This window comes from Falco rusticolus, chromosome 14 (assembly GCF_015220075.1).
Source record: "Falco rusticolus isolate bFalRus1 chromosome 14, bFalRus1.pri, whole genome shotgun sequence".
NCBI classification, from domain to species: domain Eukaryota; kingdom Metazoa; phylum Chordata; class Aves; order Falconiformes; family Falconidae; genus Falco; species Falco rusticolus.
The window spans coordinates 20,983,266-20,999,782 of record NC_051200.1 but is presented as its reverse complement, the minus strand read 5'-3'; the positions used below and the strand labels follow the sequence as shown (position 1 = coordinate 20,999,782).

Here is a 16,517-nt window from a genome sequence, read left to right as displayed (position 1 = left end):
TACACCAGCCTGACCCAATGAAGTATCTTACTAATTTTTTTTCTCTGCAAAAATGAATCAGTCTTACACAGTTGTTCATTTTTTGGTAGTTTTTTTTAAACTTTTTAAATTAGCCTTGAATTTGTTACATTTATTAATCTTTTGTGTAGAATAGATAACTGTTTAACCCCCTTTTTATTTACCTATATTTTTATATTGTCAAATGTTCAGAAAATATTGTAGAAAGTTGATTTTATGACATTTCTTTCAGGGTGTATATACATGACTTGAACTTTTTTTATAACATAAACCACATCAAAATGATAGTTGTAAAGAATCTCAAAACACTTAGCTGTCTTTTACTGAAATTTAACATCTAAAAAGGAGGGACTTTGCATTAAATGCCAGATAACGCCCTTAGGGAATACCACCAGCTGTTCTGTGGAACACGTTTGGGGAACTTGTAAAATACTACATTTTAGGGTGTGAAGCTGAGCTGTGTGGAATTTTAACTTACCTTACTCTTGTTGAAAATTAACACTTGAAATATACTGAAAGGTGATTTTTCACCATTTTAAGGTGACATTCCCATGTAGATACTTTATATTCTATTTGTAATTATATTTTTGCGTACATACTATTTGGAAAATAATCGGTTTGTCTTTGATAGTTCTGGAAACTAGCTGTGTATGATTTTGTGATTAGAAATTTTCACTGGAACATCATCACCAGTCTGCTCTCTCAGTGGAGATGATTTCAGCTTTTTAAAATCAGCCTTACAACCGTAAAGCTTTAAAATCTTTTTTTTTATACGTTCACAATGTATGCCACGGGATATGCATGATCCTTGTGCTGAATCTCCAGAATACCTGTTTAAAAGGGACTGGTTAAAGAGGAAATTTAATAGCAAATGAATGCATATGGTGTGAGCATGAACCCAGTCCGTCTCGTACTGAGATGGGAAGATTAAGAACAGTACATCCCACTTTGCCAGGGAGGAGTTAGCACATGTGTAGCTTAAAGCATACCCTTTTTTGTTTTTCAGGTTTGCGATATTCAGACCCACAGCGGATTGCCAGCTCCCGATCCGTGTGTTGGCCCTGCATGCACTATGCTGGTGACCTCATACCCACCAAAGAGCAACACTGGAGCTGGCCTTTAGGGGTAAGGTACTGTTCCACCACCACCTCCTTTTTAGTGTATTACAGTACAGTGTTACATAATCTGCTAAACATTTTAGTATTAATACTCCTATATTGTAACCTATGGGATATAAAATAAGTATATCAGACATTAAAAAATATGAAAAATTGTAAAACCACAGGACTTATCTTGCCCTCATGTTATCCCTATGGGCTCCTATGGTGGGTGTGATATCACCAGCGTTAGTGCATGCTGAGGCATCATATGAATTGGGAGCTGGCAATCCACGGTGAATCTGGACATCACACACCTGAAAACAGCAAAGTAAGGTAAGTTTAAAATCGGAAGTGTGCTGAGTTTTCCTTTAAACCTTGTTTATGCAGGAGGATTCAGCATATATTTATAAAGGTTCTCTGTTGTGTTTTTTCAGTTAATTTTAAGTGACGGGATAATAATATGTAGTGTTTCTGGTGGATGAGTCAGATCTGAAAGACACTTTCATATGCCGTTGACATAAAGTAAGCATTCTTGTTCCTGAGAGCTATCACTGGGAAAAGTCACCAGATAATTTAGCACTGAAGGGTTAGCAGTCTGTTATTGAAGCCATATTACTTAGACAATAGAATACTTTCATGATCTGTTTTTTAAGGAATTCTTAATATTTTGGAACTTGACAGAGATTACAATGCCCTGCTGTGTTGATTATTTCCCCCTTATCTAAATGTGTTTAAAAAATAGATTGAAACCATGAAATTTACTTCATATAAGACAGCAATTTAAGCAATAGCAGTTGCCAATTTAGTGTGGTTTGTTATTGCGGTATTTGAAACACAAGGCAAGATCTTAAAAATGACAGTCTATATCAGTATTATTTTCTCAGTCCAGTTTATATTTTTCAGAATTTGTTATATTACAGTTTGGTGTTTTTTAAAAAAGTGATTCCAGAGGCCCTGGATACGCAGACTTCCTGATATTACCTTAGCTTAAATTGTAGAGAGTGAACATCTTTGAAAATACACAGGTTGGTTGATGCTGTGCAAATAACCACTAATTTTAGAAATCATGTTGACCCCTCTAAGACAGGGCTCCCTGTTTTTTAAAGCATGCTGAAGATCTGGGGGCTTTACTTGAAGTGGTAAAATACAGCACGTGAGTGTACATGCTATATTAATGTATTTTACTTCATATTTTTGGGTAAAAATACTTAGAAAATTGAAAAAAATTGGTCACTTTATGTAATCTTTGTTGTATTGCAACTGATGTCCCAGTGAGGCAGCTATCTAAAATTGTGAGTTTTTTTTCTTATGTTATTTCACCGGATACATAGTGGTGTGCAGTCATGGTCACCCAATATTATTTGGGAATTTTTGCCGTAAAGAAAGCTTGTTACCATACATGTGTGATAATGCCACTGTTCATAGGATATTGCTGCTGTTAAAGAACCTTGCGGTACAGAAATATTTCCTTTGTTAGACTGATAATGCATTATGTTTATAAAATTTCTGAGTTCAGAAAAAGTTGGTGTTGCTTGAGTTGCAGTTTTGAAAATAACTTTACTACCACCTACCAATTCTGAAATTATAGTAACAGCTTATAATTAAGTGTATTCTTCCACCTGGTCTTTAAATACTCTTTTTTTCTGCATTTTGGTAGCATGTCTAGTCATACAGCTATATATATAAAATGACTCCTGCCATGTACTATTAGTTACTTTCTGTCCTTCAGAGAGACTTACAGATACAGTGGAAATGTTCATTGTAGTAAAATTAAACATATGTGTATCCTTTTGAAGAATATGAATAAGAAACTTCTATAAACGTTAAAAGCCATGCAGAAAAGAAAATGGTCTTTAATAAATTCAAACACAGTAAATGTATGGAAGTACTTTTTCTGAGATAAGTATCTTTTAGCATCTTCCCTTCTCCTGTTGGTAAAGGTTGCATAATTCTCTCTTCTAAATCCATTCTGTCAGCATAAAAAATACCAATTAGCAGATGCAGTAACACTCCCATACTGGATATAAAGATACACTAACAATCTAACGCTGGTAAACTTTTAAGTTTGTCGAAGGAATGTGCCAGGTTCTCTGTTGTGGCGTTCTCATCTGTGCTATTCATACTCGGACTGTTCCTGTTGTGCTGCAAGTTAGCGGGAGTGCCAGGCAGTACATGTCAGATACTAACAGACTGAGGTGTTGATGTTGCTGACATCGATTTTAATAGAGATTTAGAATGTTTTTAATTAAAAAAAAACCAACCAAACTTTTCCTGAGAAAATTGTTTTTTTCTGCTGATCCAAGTTTGGGATTCTTCGGGCAATGCAATTAATCTCTTATTTACAAAAAGAAACAGCTAAAACAGCATTTTTAATATTTTCAGTTTAATTTTCATCAAAATATATGCATTTCAGAGGTTCCAAAATGAAATCAAAGAGTTATTTGTACTTACCTGCATTATGTCTAGTTCTGTCCTCAATAACTTCTATACTCTTCTGGTGCAGTCCAGGATTTGTGAAATGGGAATAAGGTTCCTCAGTGCGGGGGTGACACCCGCTACGTGTTAGAGAGGTGTTTCTGGGGAGTCCTGTCCGTGAGTGGGAAGGGCTTAGTTTGGGATTGCTGTGGTGGATTCCTGCCCTGCTGCAGGGAAGGCATCTGCTCCTGTTCTAGCAGGTTCTGAACCACCTCACACAACTGCCTAGAGTGTTCAGAAAAGCTTAAACTAACTCCAGTGTAGCTGGGTAGACCAGGCTGTAGCCTGGGGCAGTTAAAAGCAGCTCTTCAAGAGCAGCCGTGGCTGCACTGAGGGCAGGGGGCTTAGAGCGGGACTGGGAACCACTGCAGCCATCCCAAAGTAAGCCAGGCTTTCCCCAGTCGTCAGAGCCCTCGGGGGCTGCGTGGGGTAGACTCTGGTCTTAGTCATGAAAAGCTACTGTCATTTCAATACGATTATTATTTTTTTTTACCTAGTATGCACCTATTTTAATGTTATGTATGCATTAAATTGCTGTTTCCCTGGAATGTATTTAATTCAGATTTTGTTTACATTTTGTGGAATTCCTCTTTATTTAGAGGACTTCTGTGGGTGTTAAGCATTGCACAGGTTTGTGTTGGCCATCTGCGCAGGAGCTAATTTTATCCACCAAGAGAAGTGTGTTGGCAGTATGTATGCCAGAAAGAAGCCTAGTTCAGTGGCCTCCGTATTGGCAATTTGGGGTGTGTGTGTGTATATATATATATATATATATATGGATTTCTATGTGAATACCCTTTTTACCAAAATAGTGTTAATTCTGCATTTTTCGTAGTTCGAATGTACTTTTTGTTGTATAAGTAAAATGAGCATTTTGAATATATGGACCAAATAATCAGAGTGACTAAGATGGATACATAAAGGATGAGAAGTCAGTTTCACATAGTAGTATTTGGATTTATTGTCACTGCATCTTTTAATCAGCTGTATATTATACAGTAGTTTTCGTTAATGTATATGTTTTCAAGTGATAAAGTAGATAAAATCACAGTTCCTTTTACAGTGAAAGTGTAGTCAAATTTCTGATGTGCACCTTTTTTACTGGGAATATACTCTTGAGTCATCCCTCTTCACACAGCTACTAATTTTTAGTCACCAGTATCTTAAGAGTAGTGAAACTTTTGGGAACTCTTAGACTGTAACAGGCAATTCTGGGTTAATTTTAAACATTTTTGACAGGTGTTTAATTTTACTTGATTTTGATACATTTTTGCTTTCTAAGTGTAGTAGTTTCAGACACAACCAATTACCACATTCTCTTTGATGACAAGCTCCCTCTTGTGTTGTTCATTCTGTAACTGTTGCTGTGTCCTGAGTTGCAGTACAATGAGTACTGAACTTCCGGAATCTCTTCTAAGTATCTTGAGATTAACTGTTTTGTAAAAGTCATTTATGAATACAAACCTTTATTATGCATGGGGGTAATACTGGAGAAAATCATACTACTGATTAATTTGACTTTTTAAAAATGTGTTTGAACCTCATTATTGTTCTCTTCTCTTTACAGTGGATGATGTTGGAGAAAAATTGGACCATATAGGAAGCACTCCCTTGAAAATCAGTACCGAGGTGACAAATGATGATGTTGCTAAAGATGATGGTTTTGGTTCAGAAGTTATCAAAGTGTACATATTTAAAGCTGAAGCTGAAGATGATGTTGAAATAGGTACCTTTTAAATTTTATGTATTCTTCCAGTAGTATGAAGTATTTCAGTGCCATCTTGTTATTTGTTCTTAATTTCATATAATCTACTGACTGGAATGTTCCGTAGACTGTGAGTTTTGTGGAGGCTGCCTGTATGCACTAAATACTGGGTGTGTATTGGTCTCAAGTTCTCTTGATTAGCAGGATTTATTTTCAGGCAGCCAAAGCCCAAATGTAGAAGTGGTTGGGTGTCTGCCACTGTTTTTCAGCTGCTGCTTTTCTCTGATGCTTGTAAGACTGTGTGTTAGCACAGAAAACCCTCTAGAGTAGATTCCTTTCATTGGACGGTTTTTGGCCTTGATACAGGGAGGGGAAGACTGCTGGGGCTTTAGGCATACAGTCATGTCCAAACCTAACTAGGAAACTCAGAACTGCTCTGCAGTTCTCTTTCACAAGGGATAGACCCAGCACTTCCAGGTGCTTTGCATGCAGATGTGCAGGTAGCCCATGTTCTGTTGTTCGTGACTTGTAAAAGCAGCGTTCCCCTGCCGTTTGTCCTCTGAGCTGAAACCTTTGGCTCGTTCCATGTTACCCTTTGCATTTAGGTACTGAAACTGCCTCACTGGAGCATAGCTGGCTTGGAGCCCCAGCACCATTCACAGGGCATGCCCCATTCGCAGCGCAAACCAGCCTGATTCTGTTCTTCCTGGAGTTGAGAGGGGAATTCACCTCCCACGGACCGGTAGCGTTGGCCTGGCTATGCTGTGAAAGTCTCAACTTTAAATAGAGCTATGGATTAGATCAGCAAAGTCCTCCAATTAGTAACAGTCCTGATGCCTTTTTTCAAGTAGCTTGAACTGCTACTTCATGAAATTTCTGGCTGTATGATACCTTTATTTTTCTGCTCTTGAGACACAAGTCATCTTTTCAGCTCAGGTTAATGGCAGAAGAGGATTGTTCCAGGAATGACCAGACTGCTAGCTAATAGGGCCGTTGTCTTCGGTTTGCACTGCCAGGGTAGGTTCAGGATTAGTTAAAACTGTCTTACGAGTTGCTTGGTATCTTCTGCAAGATGATGCAGTGTAGATTTGGAAGCCTGTTCGTAAAGTCCGTCACAAGGTCGCCAAAGTAACTTTACACGTGTTGCTATCCTGTTTGGAATAGACAGTGTCTGATTTGGCTAAAGGTTAGTGAGTATTTCTGTAAGGCCCAGGTATTTCCAGTATTTGATCCTTAATTCCTTTCAAGTGTGAGAAGAAGGTTATGAAGACCATGTGCATTTAGCATGAATACCCAAGACCATGGGCAAAGGATCTAGAGAAGCAGCATCTTGTCATTCCTTATCTGTTGCAGCATTCCTGTCATCTGCAAGTGCCTACCTGAATCACCAGGCCCAGTTTCTTGCTTGGGGATGGCTTGTGAGTCTCAAGGGACAGACTGCTAATGCAGCAGCAGGAAGAATTAATTTGGACTCAACCACTTAGCTGAGTATCTTTCATTGGGACCATTTGTAGTAGTAAATAAGGACTATTTATTACAGAACTACTAAATAAGTAGTAAATAAGGTGTACCAGGTGTTGGCTTGCTCTGCCATTACCTGCAGCTTCTCTACTCCCCGTTCAGTCCCCGAGATATGTGGAAGACTATGCACATCAATATTTATCTGCCGCCTCTCTCAGACTCAAGCATCAATATCAAGTTCCAGGTTGGAACTTGCTCTTTGGCCCCCTGACGGTTGTTCAAGCAGTCAGGGGGCCAAAGCTTGTCAGTCACCCCGAGCAGGACCGTGTGGGCAGGTCTTGTTTCCTTCCTTCTGCCTCTTACTCTTCAGATTGCGTTGTATCCGGGGATTTGGTGCAGCACCTTACATCCCTGCTAGTCTGTCTTTCGAGACAAGATTGTTCTTGTTGAAGTAATTGGCAGTAGCATTAGCACCGTCACGGTTTGAGAAGTATGATGCCAGTGTAAGTTACTACTTAATCCCGTGTCACGAGCCTGGGACATACACGTTAGAATCTTTGTGGGGAGAATTACCTAAAAACCATTTTTTGCAAGGTGACGAAATAGTGTTTTGGAAAGGGAAGAGGGGTAAGAATAAGCTGTTCACATGTCAAGGGAGAATGTAAAGGCTGTGTGTGAAAATTACAAGGTGAGAATTACAGTCACTGTTTTGGTGGGCATGGGCATGTCACCACTCACACCTGAGGTCACTGCTAGCGTGCATAAAAGGCTCGTGATCCTTCCTGGGTAGTGGTTGTTCAGTCTTGAATTTATCAGGACACGCTGAGAGACTTTGTCTTTACCTGCTGCAGAGTATCAAATTTGCATGATCTTATGACAGACATGGATGTAAAAACATTTAATTGGAATTTTATGAAATAGCTTTGCTGTAAATAAGGGAAAAATACTGAAATTAATCTTGACAGTGGCTTTCTTATTTATTTAATGTGTGTAACTTCTTTTTGTTAAAGGTGGGACAGAAATTGTCACAGAGAGTGACTTTCACAACGGACATTCTGTAGCTGGAGTAATTGATCAAGGAGGTGTTGGTAGAATGCAGCGAGAAAAAATGGTTTACATGGCTGTTAAGGACTCTTCTCAGGAAGATGAAGATATTAGTAAGCATAATAAGAAACGTTTTTGTTTCTCATGCTGTTTTGTACAACAATATAAAACATCATTCTCAAGGACTTTTTTAATTTTTCTGAAGGATTCTTCAGCCTGAAGTAGTAGAAAACTAAGCTCATCTTCACTAAAAATAAAAAGCAGGCTATAATTATTTTTTTAATTGATGTGGATAAATGCACTTTGTGCATACTGTATGCAATCATTTCATTATTTATATTAAATTTAACATGTCCATGGATGAAGTTAATGAGGTTAGTCAAATTTCTCATTTTTCTGTTTTCCTGCTGTGAATTGCCTTGTTTAATCAGCTTTCTGGCAAAGTGGCAAATAAATGTCATCAGTTACAAGTTTATAAGTTTGTATATTTGAATTTATGTTGATATATGTCTTGGATTTATATTTATTGATACGTGTTTTCTCTCTTTAAGGAATGTCTGAATAAACAATGATCCCGTAAGGGAATGGGTGACTCTAAATGCCAAAGGAAGAAAAGTAATTTGTAACGGGTATCAATCAGAGTGGGAGCAAATTAAATGAAGGAAAATTTAGGATGAGCAGAATAAAATTAAAAATGTGTTTTTCTCCTTTAATCCAGGCTGTGCTGAAATAGCAGATGAAGTTTATATGGAAGTTATTGTAGGTGAAGAAGAAGCTACATCACTACCAGACACACAGCTTGAAGACTCTGGCGTGAATAAAACTTTTGTCCCTGTTGCTTGGGCTGCTGCTTACGGTAGGAAGCTGTATGCTTATTTTCTAAAAATCCTTTCCGTTATTTTCTCCCTAATCTACCTTTCAGAATCTCTGTGCAAATGTGATAATCTCTCGCCTTGTTCTAAGGGTTTGGAAACAGATCTTCTGATCTCTTAGCAGTGTCAGTTAGTGGAGTTGATGAAATGATGTGAAAAAATGTTTTGACGTCATTCATGACGTTTTTACACATAAGGTCCTTAGGTTTTTTGCAGTTAAGTATGAAAAACAGTTCCATTTTTACGTTGATTTTTTTTTTTCCAGTGGTAGCCTGTCGAACATGTTATGGATAACTTTAGTAGTTGATTGTCTTGCATATAATGAATGGATTGCTGTATGTTGAGTTTATGAAATAGAAAGGAAAGCTGTTAGGAGAATATTTATACTGTTCCTGATCCTAACTCAGATGCACCGAATGTGTGGGTTTCAGTGATTGGTTAATCTGGCTCTTGGAAGAGCTTGTAAAAAGAAGAACAACCTTAAGTATTTTACATCAGCTAGGAGGAAGGGGAAAAAACTTTTAAAAAGTAGGAATAAATGGGTAAACATATTCCTTGTAATTTCAGTTTATATACCTGTTCTAAGCCTGTTAGTCCTTCAGGTTAGAAACAAAAAGAAAAAAGGTAATTTGTTCTCTGCAGCCATGCTTCAAATAGCAGAAGTGTCTTATCAGGACATACTGCAAATTCTGAATGTTCTTTTACTTTGTATTCTTTTCTTGGATTTTGGCATACTAAATGTTTGTTAGGAGAGTATCAGGTCATCCATGGTTCATGTTATAATTAAGTGACCAAGGTAGTCAGTTAAAATCCGTTGGTGTGGTACTTGTGAGCTCAGTAGTTGGGCTGATAAAGTGGTTTAGAACCACAGAGACTTGGTACGTAGCAGTAAACGCTTTAATCCAAAATGAGGAATACACTTTTAAGGTGTTCCTTCTGCATCTCCCAGAACTTTGTAGTGCCTCATACAGATGAGTGCTGAGCAGCTGATAAAGTCGTCTTAATCAGCCTAGTTCTACTCCAGAAAGATAAAGTACTTTGATCTCAAGAACAAATGGTACATTTCAGATAACCTTGTTTCTGTGGAGGTTATGTATGAGGTTAAAAGTGTGCAGAAACAAGCATAGTAATTATGAAAAGCAGGAAAGACAGTCAGCATGGTAAGCACGCAAAGACAGCTTTAGTGGATGTTAACTGTTTACAGAGATGTGATTTTATTTCCTGGGGCTCATAATTACAAAACACTGAACTGATTCTGAACCGCACGTCTCAGTTTGGATAGAGTTAAGCCTTAAAGTTAGTTTTCTTTCATTATCAGACTTGCAAAGGCATCGTCTTTAAAAAAAAATTAATTTATAACGACTAAAATACCATTTTCTGCAGGAGACGAAAGAAGGCTACCCAGAAGATACGAAGATGGTCAAGCGGCAGGTAAGAACATGTAACAGTCCTTGGTACCACGTTAAACTAACTTGCTGGCTTGGAAAATAGAAACATGTCAATTCTCCTGATCAGGCAATGCAGAAAATTACCCATAAAGTATAGGCTGAAGGACTCTACAGTCTTTCTCTACTATTTTGAAATGAAAACAATTCTAGGTGTGTTGCAGGACTTCAGAGTGGGTGGGGAAGTTGGGAGGATCTGCCAGGTTTTTAATACAGTTCTGTAGTCAGAAAAGAGATAATGCAGTTGTTAAGAGATTAACCCAAGTTAAACAAAAGGAAACAACCAGCATAACTCAGAAGAAATTAAGGTCTTGAAAGTATGAGAAATCAAGGAATACATTTGAAAGTTAATCAGTGGTTAAAAAATATTATTGGCTTCTGCCAGCAAACATAGATAGTGCTTTATAGTGGTGCTCTTTTCTTTTTTTTAATATATATGTTCATTGTAGAGGAATGGGCAGTATTTTTTTTAAAAAAAGTAGATATGCTGCTGTGCAATTCCAGTCATCAGTCCCAAAGAAAAACGTTGTTTAAGGTTTTTTATGGTGTCTAATTTTTGTTTCTAGGAAATAACTTGGATACACGATTAGAAAACAAAAACGGTAATGCAACACAGTACCTGCAGATTTGTGATAGCATTAGCACTAATAGAGTGCTAAAACAAAAAACCAAGAAAAGGAGGAGAGGAGAGGCCAGGCAATGGCAAACAGGTAAACACTGTATGGCTATGCATATTGTCATGGAGTGGCACTTACTCCTGTACTATTCCTTCTTTTTTTTTTTTAAAACGGAGCAGAATTAAAAAATATAAATGATGTTTTGCGTATTTCCTGTGTCCTTCCCCCCTCCAATTCTGTGTGTAGAAGATTAATATTTTTTGCTATTCGGAGTCAATACACTTAGGACTGATGCAATTCGTTAGAATTTTGCAAGCTATTAAAAAGTAATCATGGAGATACTTGCTGCACATACGGTATTACTGGTCTGTTTGAGCAGTTTCTAAAACAAAACTATATAAACGATAGGTGCTGTGGATTGCTTGTTTTTAAACTACTGAACCATTCTCTTGTCTGCTGCAAGTGTAAGTGCATGAATCTGAACAGCAGTTGGCTGATTTAAAGCTTCTTAATCAGTAAATTTGTTTCCTTCATAACTTGTTTTTGTTTGTTTAAAAACAGCTGTTATAATAGGTCCTGATGGACAGCCCTTAACAGTTTACCCTTGTCATATTTGTGGGAAAAAATTTAAATCCAGAGGATTCTTGAAAAGGCATATGAAGAATCATCCAGATCATATGATTAAGAAGAAATACCAGTGTACAGACTGTGACTTTACAACTAACAAAAAAGTAAGTTTCCACAATCATCTGGAAAGCCATAAACTTATAAATAAAGTTGATAAAACCCATGAGTTTACAGAATATACGAGAAGATACAGAGAAGCAAGCCCGTTGAGTTCTAATAAACTAATACTGAGGGACAAGGAGCCTAAGCTACACAAGTGCAAATACTGTGACTATGAAACTGCAGAGCAGGGACTACTCAATAGACATCTGCTTGCAGTTCATAGTAAGAACTTCCCTCATGTGTGTGTGGAGTGTGGGAAAGGATTCCGTCACCCATCAGAGCTGAAAAAGCATATGAGGACCCACACTGGGGAAAAGCCATACCAGTGTCAGCACTGTGTCTTCAGGTGTGCTGATCAGTCCAATCTGAAAACTCACATCAAAACCAAACACGGGACTGATCTGCCCTTTAAATGTGAGCACTGTCCCCAGGCGTTTACAGATGAGAAGGAACTGCAGCAGCACACAGAATTGTTTCAAGGGCATAAGACTCATCAGTGTCCACATTGTGACCATAAGAGCACCAATTCAAGTGACCTGAAGCGACACATTATTTCAGTGCACACAAAGGATTTTCCCCACAAATGCGAGGTATGTGAAAAAGGCTTCCATCGTCCATCCGAGCTCAAAAAGCATAGTGAAACCCATAAAGGTAAAAAGATACATCAGTGTAGACACTGTGACTTTAAAACATCAGATCCTTTTGTACTTAGTGGGCATATCCTCTCAGTTCACACCAAGGACCTGCCTTTTAAATGCAAAAGATGTAAAAGAGGATTTAGGCAGCAAAATGAACTTAAGAAGCACATGAAGACCCACAGTGGAAGAAAAGTTTATCAATGCCAGTATTGCGAATATAGCACTACGGATGCGTCAGGCTTTAAACGACATGTAATATCAATACACACAAAAGACTATCCCCATAGGTGTGAGTATTGCAAAAAGGGATTCCGTAGACCATCTGAAAAAAATCAGCATATAATGAGGCACCACAAAGAGGCCATAATGTAATATATGATCTCAAGAAGGAAGCAATTTAGAAACTGTGATACGCTAATTGGGGAAAAAAAAAATATCTCATGAACTGTTTCTCCTGGTTTCAAAGCTTGATATTAAATCATAACTTTACATTCTTTGTATTAAAAGTCTTAAAAGTATTAGGGTTGACAGGGGATCTCATAGCCCTATGATTGTTGCTTATCAGAACCTAAAGAGCACTACAGAATGCAGAAGGATGGATGAATGTCTTAAATTTGCAGAAAGATGGATGAATGTCTTCAAATTAGTAGTATTACATATTGTTAAGTGATAGAAGACAAAACGAAGATGACTGTGTTACCCATTTTGTCAGTAACAGCATTTGTCTCCAATATGAAAACAGTTCCGATACATGGTGGGGTTATTTACAAATTGTTTGCAAAGGCAACCGAGTCTTAACTTCTTGTGCAGTTTTTAAAGGAGAGTATTAGTCAGTCACTTGATCATAACATTTTAAAATCGTGCCTAGAAATTAAATTCCAGAACTGGTCAAATTGGGGGAGGGGGGGATTTTATTTTATTTTATTTTATTTCCTTTTTAAACATTTCATTGGGGAACTTTCTCGTTTCCTTTATTAGTTTAGGTCCAACAAGCAATTTTCTTTAATGGTTTTCAAAGCTGCTAACCTATTTTATTGCAGGAAATGATGTTTAAAATACAGCATTATGTTATGGTCTCAAAGGTGGTGTTCTGGTGCTAGGGTTAAAGATGTGTATGTATATAATTTCCCTTTTTTATCTGAAACTGCAGTTGAATGTTGTTCAGTATGGCACATATAACAAAATTAACTTTGAATTTGACTTTTTTTTAAGGATGAAATGGATGCAGCTCATAGTGTTGTGACTCAACACTTGATTTTTTTTCTCGCTACTTTAAAGTCTTCTCTAAAAAATTAAAGTTGAAAATGTAGGGTTTTTTAATTAAATTTCAAAGTACTTAGAAGTTCTTTAGGGCAGTGTTCTTAACAGGTGTGACTGTTACTGTCCTACCTGCTAATATGAAATTTTCAATATAGACATAAAATTGCACCTTTTAATCAATTCTTTAAAAAAATTCTATACGATACTATAAACATGCATTTTCAATCTGTAAGAAAGTATATATGCAGTATTTAACCAGAAAAATACGCTGCCACTAGAGTTTGGAGGTGGATCTTCAGTTTACAGTGTATACATTTAAAATATGCATCCCTTTAAACAATGCTTTGTGTTAGCATGCTGCAAATCAAATGGCGCTTAATATAACAAGCTGGTCTAGGGCTATTTAATGAAAAACCTGTTCATAAATGTTATGCATATAATGTGTATTTTTTACTTTTTTAGTTGCTTCATGTTTGCACACAGCTGTTCACATGAGAAATTGTAACTTCATGCTATATTGTGGCTTTGTGTTTCAGATAATGTTCATATTTTGTTTTTGCACCAGATGAGAATCAGTTCCTTGAGAATAAATTTTTTTTATATTTCTAAACTTCAGAAAGTTAAATTTGGGAAATCTCTTAGAAAAATACGTGTTTTATGTGGCTGTAAAAAATGATGTACACGCTGTAAAATAAGATTGTCACTGTTATGTGGGATTATTATTTCTAAATGTGTTACTCATCGTAACGGGCATACAATAAAACGCATCTCTTGCACTCCAATTTTTTTGGAGTTTGCTTTTCATTTATGGTGTTTAGGAATGTCTCATTCTGTGTAAATTTGCCTGGTATTTTTAATTATGTTATTCAGTAATTAATGTGTAGTAACACTTCCAGTAAGCAGGTTACCTGAGGTATGTTTATCAGACTACTGAGGGGAAGGTACTGCTGTTTTACTTGACTAACCCTTTAAAGTTACAGGTAATGGATTTGTGCTTGTTTCTGAAACAGTTACCAAATGTGACACTGACATTCCTTTGAAATTCTTTCCCTTAAGTAAAGGTAGAGCATAAAACTTCTCACATATTTTGGGAAAAGCCAGGTAGGTTTTGTCTTTCTATCTGTGTAATAAGAGCAGCTTGCAAAATGAAATGCTAAAAATACTGCTGTCTTTAATTTCCCTTTCTTTTTAGAATACTTGAATTATGACAACAGTAATAGATTAAGAACTTTTAAGAAGAGAGTGTGATACTAAATGAACTCTTCCATCGAGGATTTCCACGGGCTTTTATTTAGCCAGTGAACTCATCGGTGGTGTGTTAAACCCCAGAAATGATGCAGACGTGAATGTATTCATCTGGTTTTTGTTTACGCTACTTCTTTTTGTATGTCCAGCAATCAAAGGAGGAGGCCGTAGGATTCCAAGAAAATCTTGAGATCAAAGTTGTGGCTTTTTGACAATTTTAATGCTTTATTCCTGGACGTTATGTTGAATACATAGACTGAAGGAGTTTCTTCATAGCAGACTGGAGATGATGATTCTGACTCTGTGACAAAGCACATGTCCATGCTGGCTCATTTTTCCACCTTGTGGATGGATGGAATAATCAGGTACTTGAGTATTTTAATCATTTGCTGTAGCCAACTTTGTAGAAGGACTTAGTCCCACGTTGCCTAAGGGTCCGTCACAGTTCATGGGACAGAACAGCACGCGGGGGCTGGAAATGACAGGAATGACACTTGCGAAGAGCAGCGTTGCGGTCAGCTGTGTGAAACCCCGCCACAGTGCGTTGGCCATGGCATTTGGGTCGTGTTTGGTATCTGTTAGTGTTCATACTCGGTATTCACTGGTGGCCTGTATTAATGTTTACACTTCACAGTGTATGTTTGAGGAAAACAGTGGTGTTTCTTCCAAGGAGTGCAGTGAAAGCCTTTGAGCTTTACACGTCCGATAGTTTAAAATGAGCGATGTGGGTTATTTGGTTGTGGCGGGCAGTTCAGTGTAAGATGGTGTTTTGTTCGGCGTCGGTGAGCGGTATCTGCTGCTCTTCGGAGCGTGGGGCGGCAGGGTTTGGCACCTGGGGTTTCTGCTGCGTCTGGTTTTTTATTGTCCTAAAGCTACATACGGTAAAGGGTGCAAAAAAAATTTTAACTTATTCAATGATAGTATGTAGTGAATGCTGGATAAAAGTTTAATTAATTTACGGTTTCATCGTTATATTGTAGAATGATTAACTTCTGCAACTTTGTATTACAGAAATTGAAATTGGGATTGAGGTTTTAACAGTCTGTAAGTCCACCTCATGCTCTTTTCTTTTTAATTAAGGAAAAAAATACCATACCTGTTGGAACATGAAAAACGTTCCTCACAGATTGTAAAGGTGTAAGGGAGGGGACAGTGGTTGGAAGCCCATGTCTGTGGTAGGTTGTTACCCACTAAGGTACAGATACGGGAAGGCGTGTAGGACGTGGAGCGGCGCAGCCCGGTGCGATGCTGTGTGTGAGCCCTGCTCTCGGCGGTGGCTGCAGAAGCGTGTGGTCACAGCCAGCCCTGCCCAATGTGAAGTCTGGAGTGACCGGCTTTCTGTGGCTGGCTAATTGCATTAGCATTTTGAACGTCTCTTTCTTGATATTAATTGTCTCTTCCTCTCTCAGCAGCAATGGACAATGAAACCTAGCTGAGAAGAAAAACTGTGGAAACAAGGTCTGGCTAAGAGAGGAAGAGCCTTGGGACTGAACCCGCACAGTGTTAAGGGTAATGCAGTACTACCCGTGCTGTTGAATTTTCCAACAGTTTGAAAAAATAAGTTTGTCGGACTTTTTGCTTGAGCGGTGGTTTTAGAATTCAGTAGCTTGTGACAGCACTGCAAGAGTGCGTGCTTCTGCTCAGCCCTTTGCTGCTTCTGGCCAGTGCTGCTTAGGTACTGATGCCTTGAGGCTGGATTTATGTGGTGGTCTTTGTAATCCCACCAGTGATTCCGCTCCTTCTCCCAGAGCGGACACCTGCCTGTGTCGAAGATTCTTGTAACTCTGTCCAAGCTGGATGGTGAATAGGCCAAGGAGGGGGTGGAAGAGGTTAGGAGGGCTCTGGTGGCTTTTAAAAAAAAAGAGAGTAATAATGTGGATGGAAGGAGGAGGGAATTGACAGGAGAAA

The 16,517-nt window shown here is 38.0% G+C and overlaps 1 protein-coding gene across 9 annotated transcripts in view; it reads left to right on the top strand.

Moving 5' to 3' along the window:
• ZNF711 (zinc finger protein 711) overlaps positions 1-16,517 on the top strand; it is a 58,705-nt gene that overhangs the window by 28,733 nt on the left and 13,455 nt on the right. For 6 of the 9 annotated variants that reach the window (XM_037407813.1, XM_037407815.1, XM_037407814.1 and 3 more), the window contains 6 exons: positions 5,161-5,319; positions 7,770-7,916; positions 8,522-8,659; positions 10,059-10,106; positions 10,687-10,830; positions 11,299-14,168. In XM_037407813.1, the coding sequence (XP_037263710.1) occupies positions 5,161-5,319; positions 7,770-7,916; positions 8,522-8,659; positions 10,059-10,106; positions 10,687-10,830; positions 11,299-12,476 (1,814 nt within the window). In that variant the 3' untranslated portion in view covers positions 12,477-14,168. Of the gene's footprint in view, positions 1-1,024; positions 1,452-1,552; positions 1,641-5,160; positions 5,320-7,769; positions 7,917-8,521; positions 8,660-10,058; positions 10,107-10,686; positions 10,831-11,298; positions 16,119-16,517 lie in introns of those variants that run through there. The other 3 variants (XM_037407822.1, XR_005107446.1, XM_037407819.1) reach the window with 3 other exon arrangements.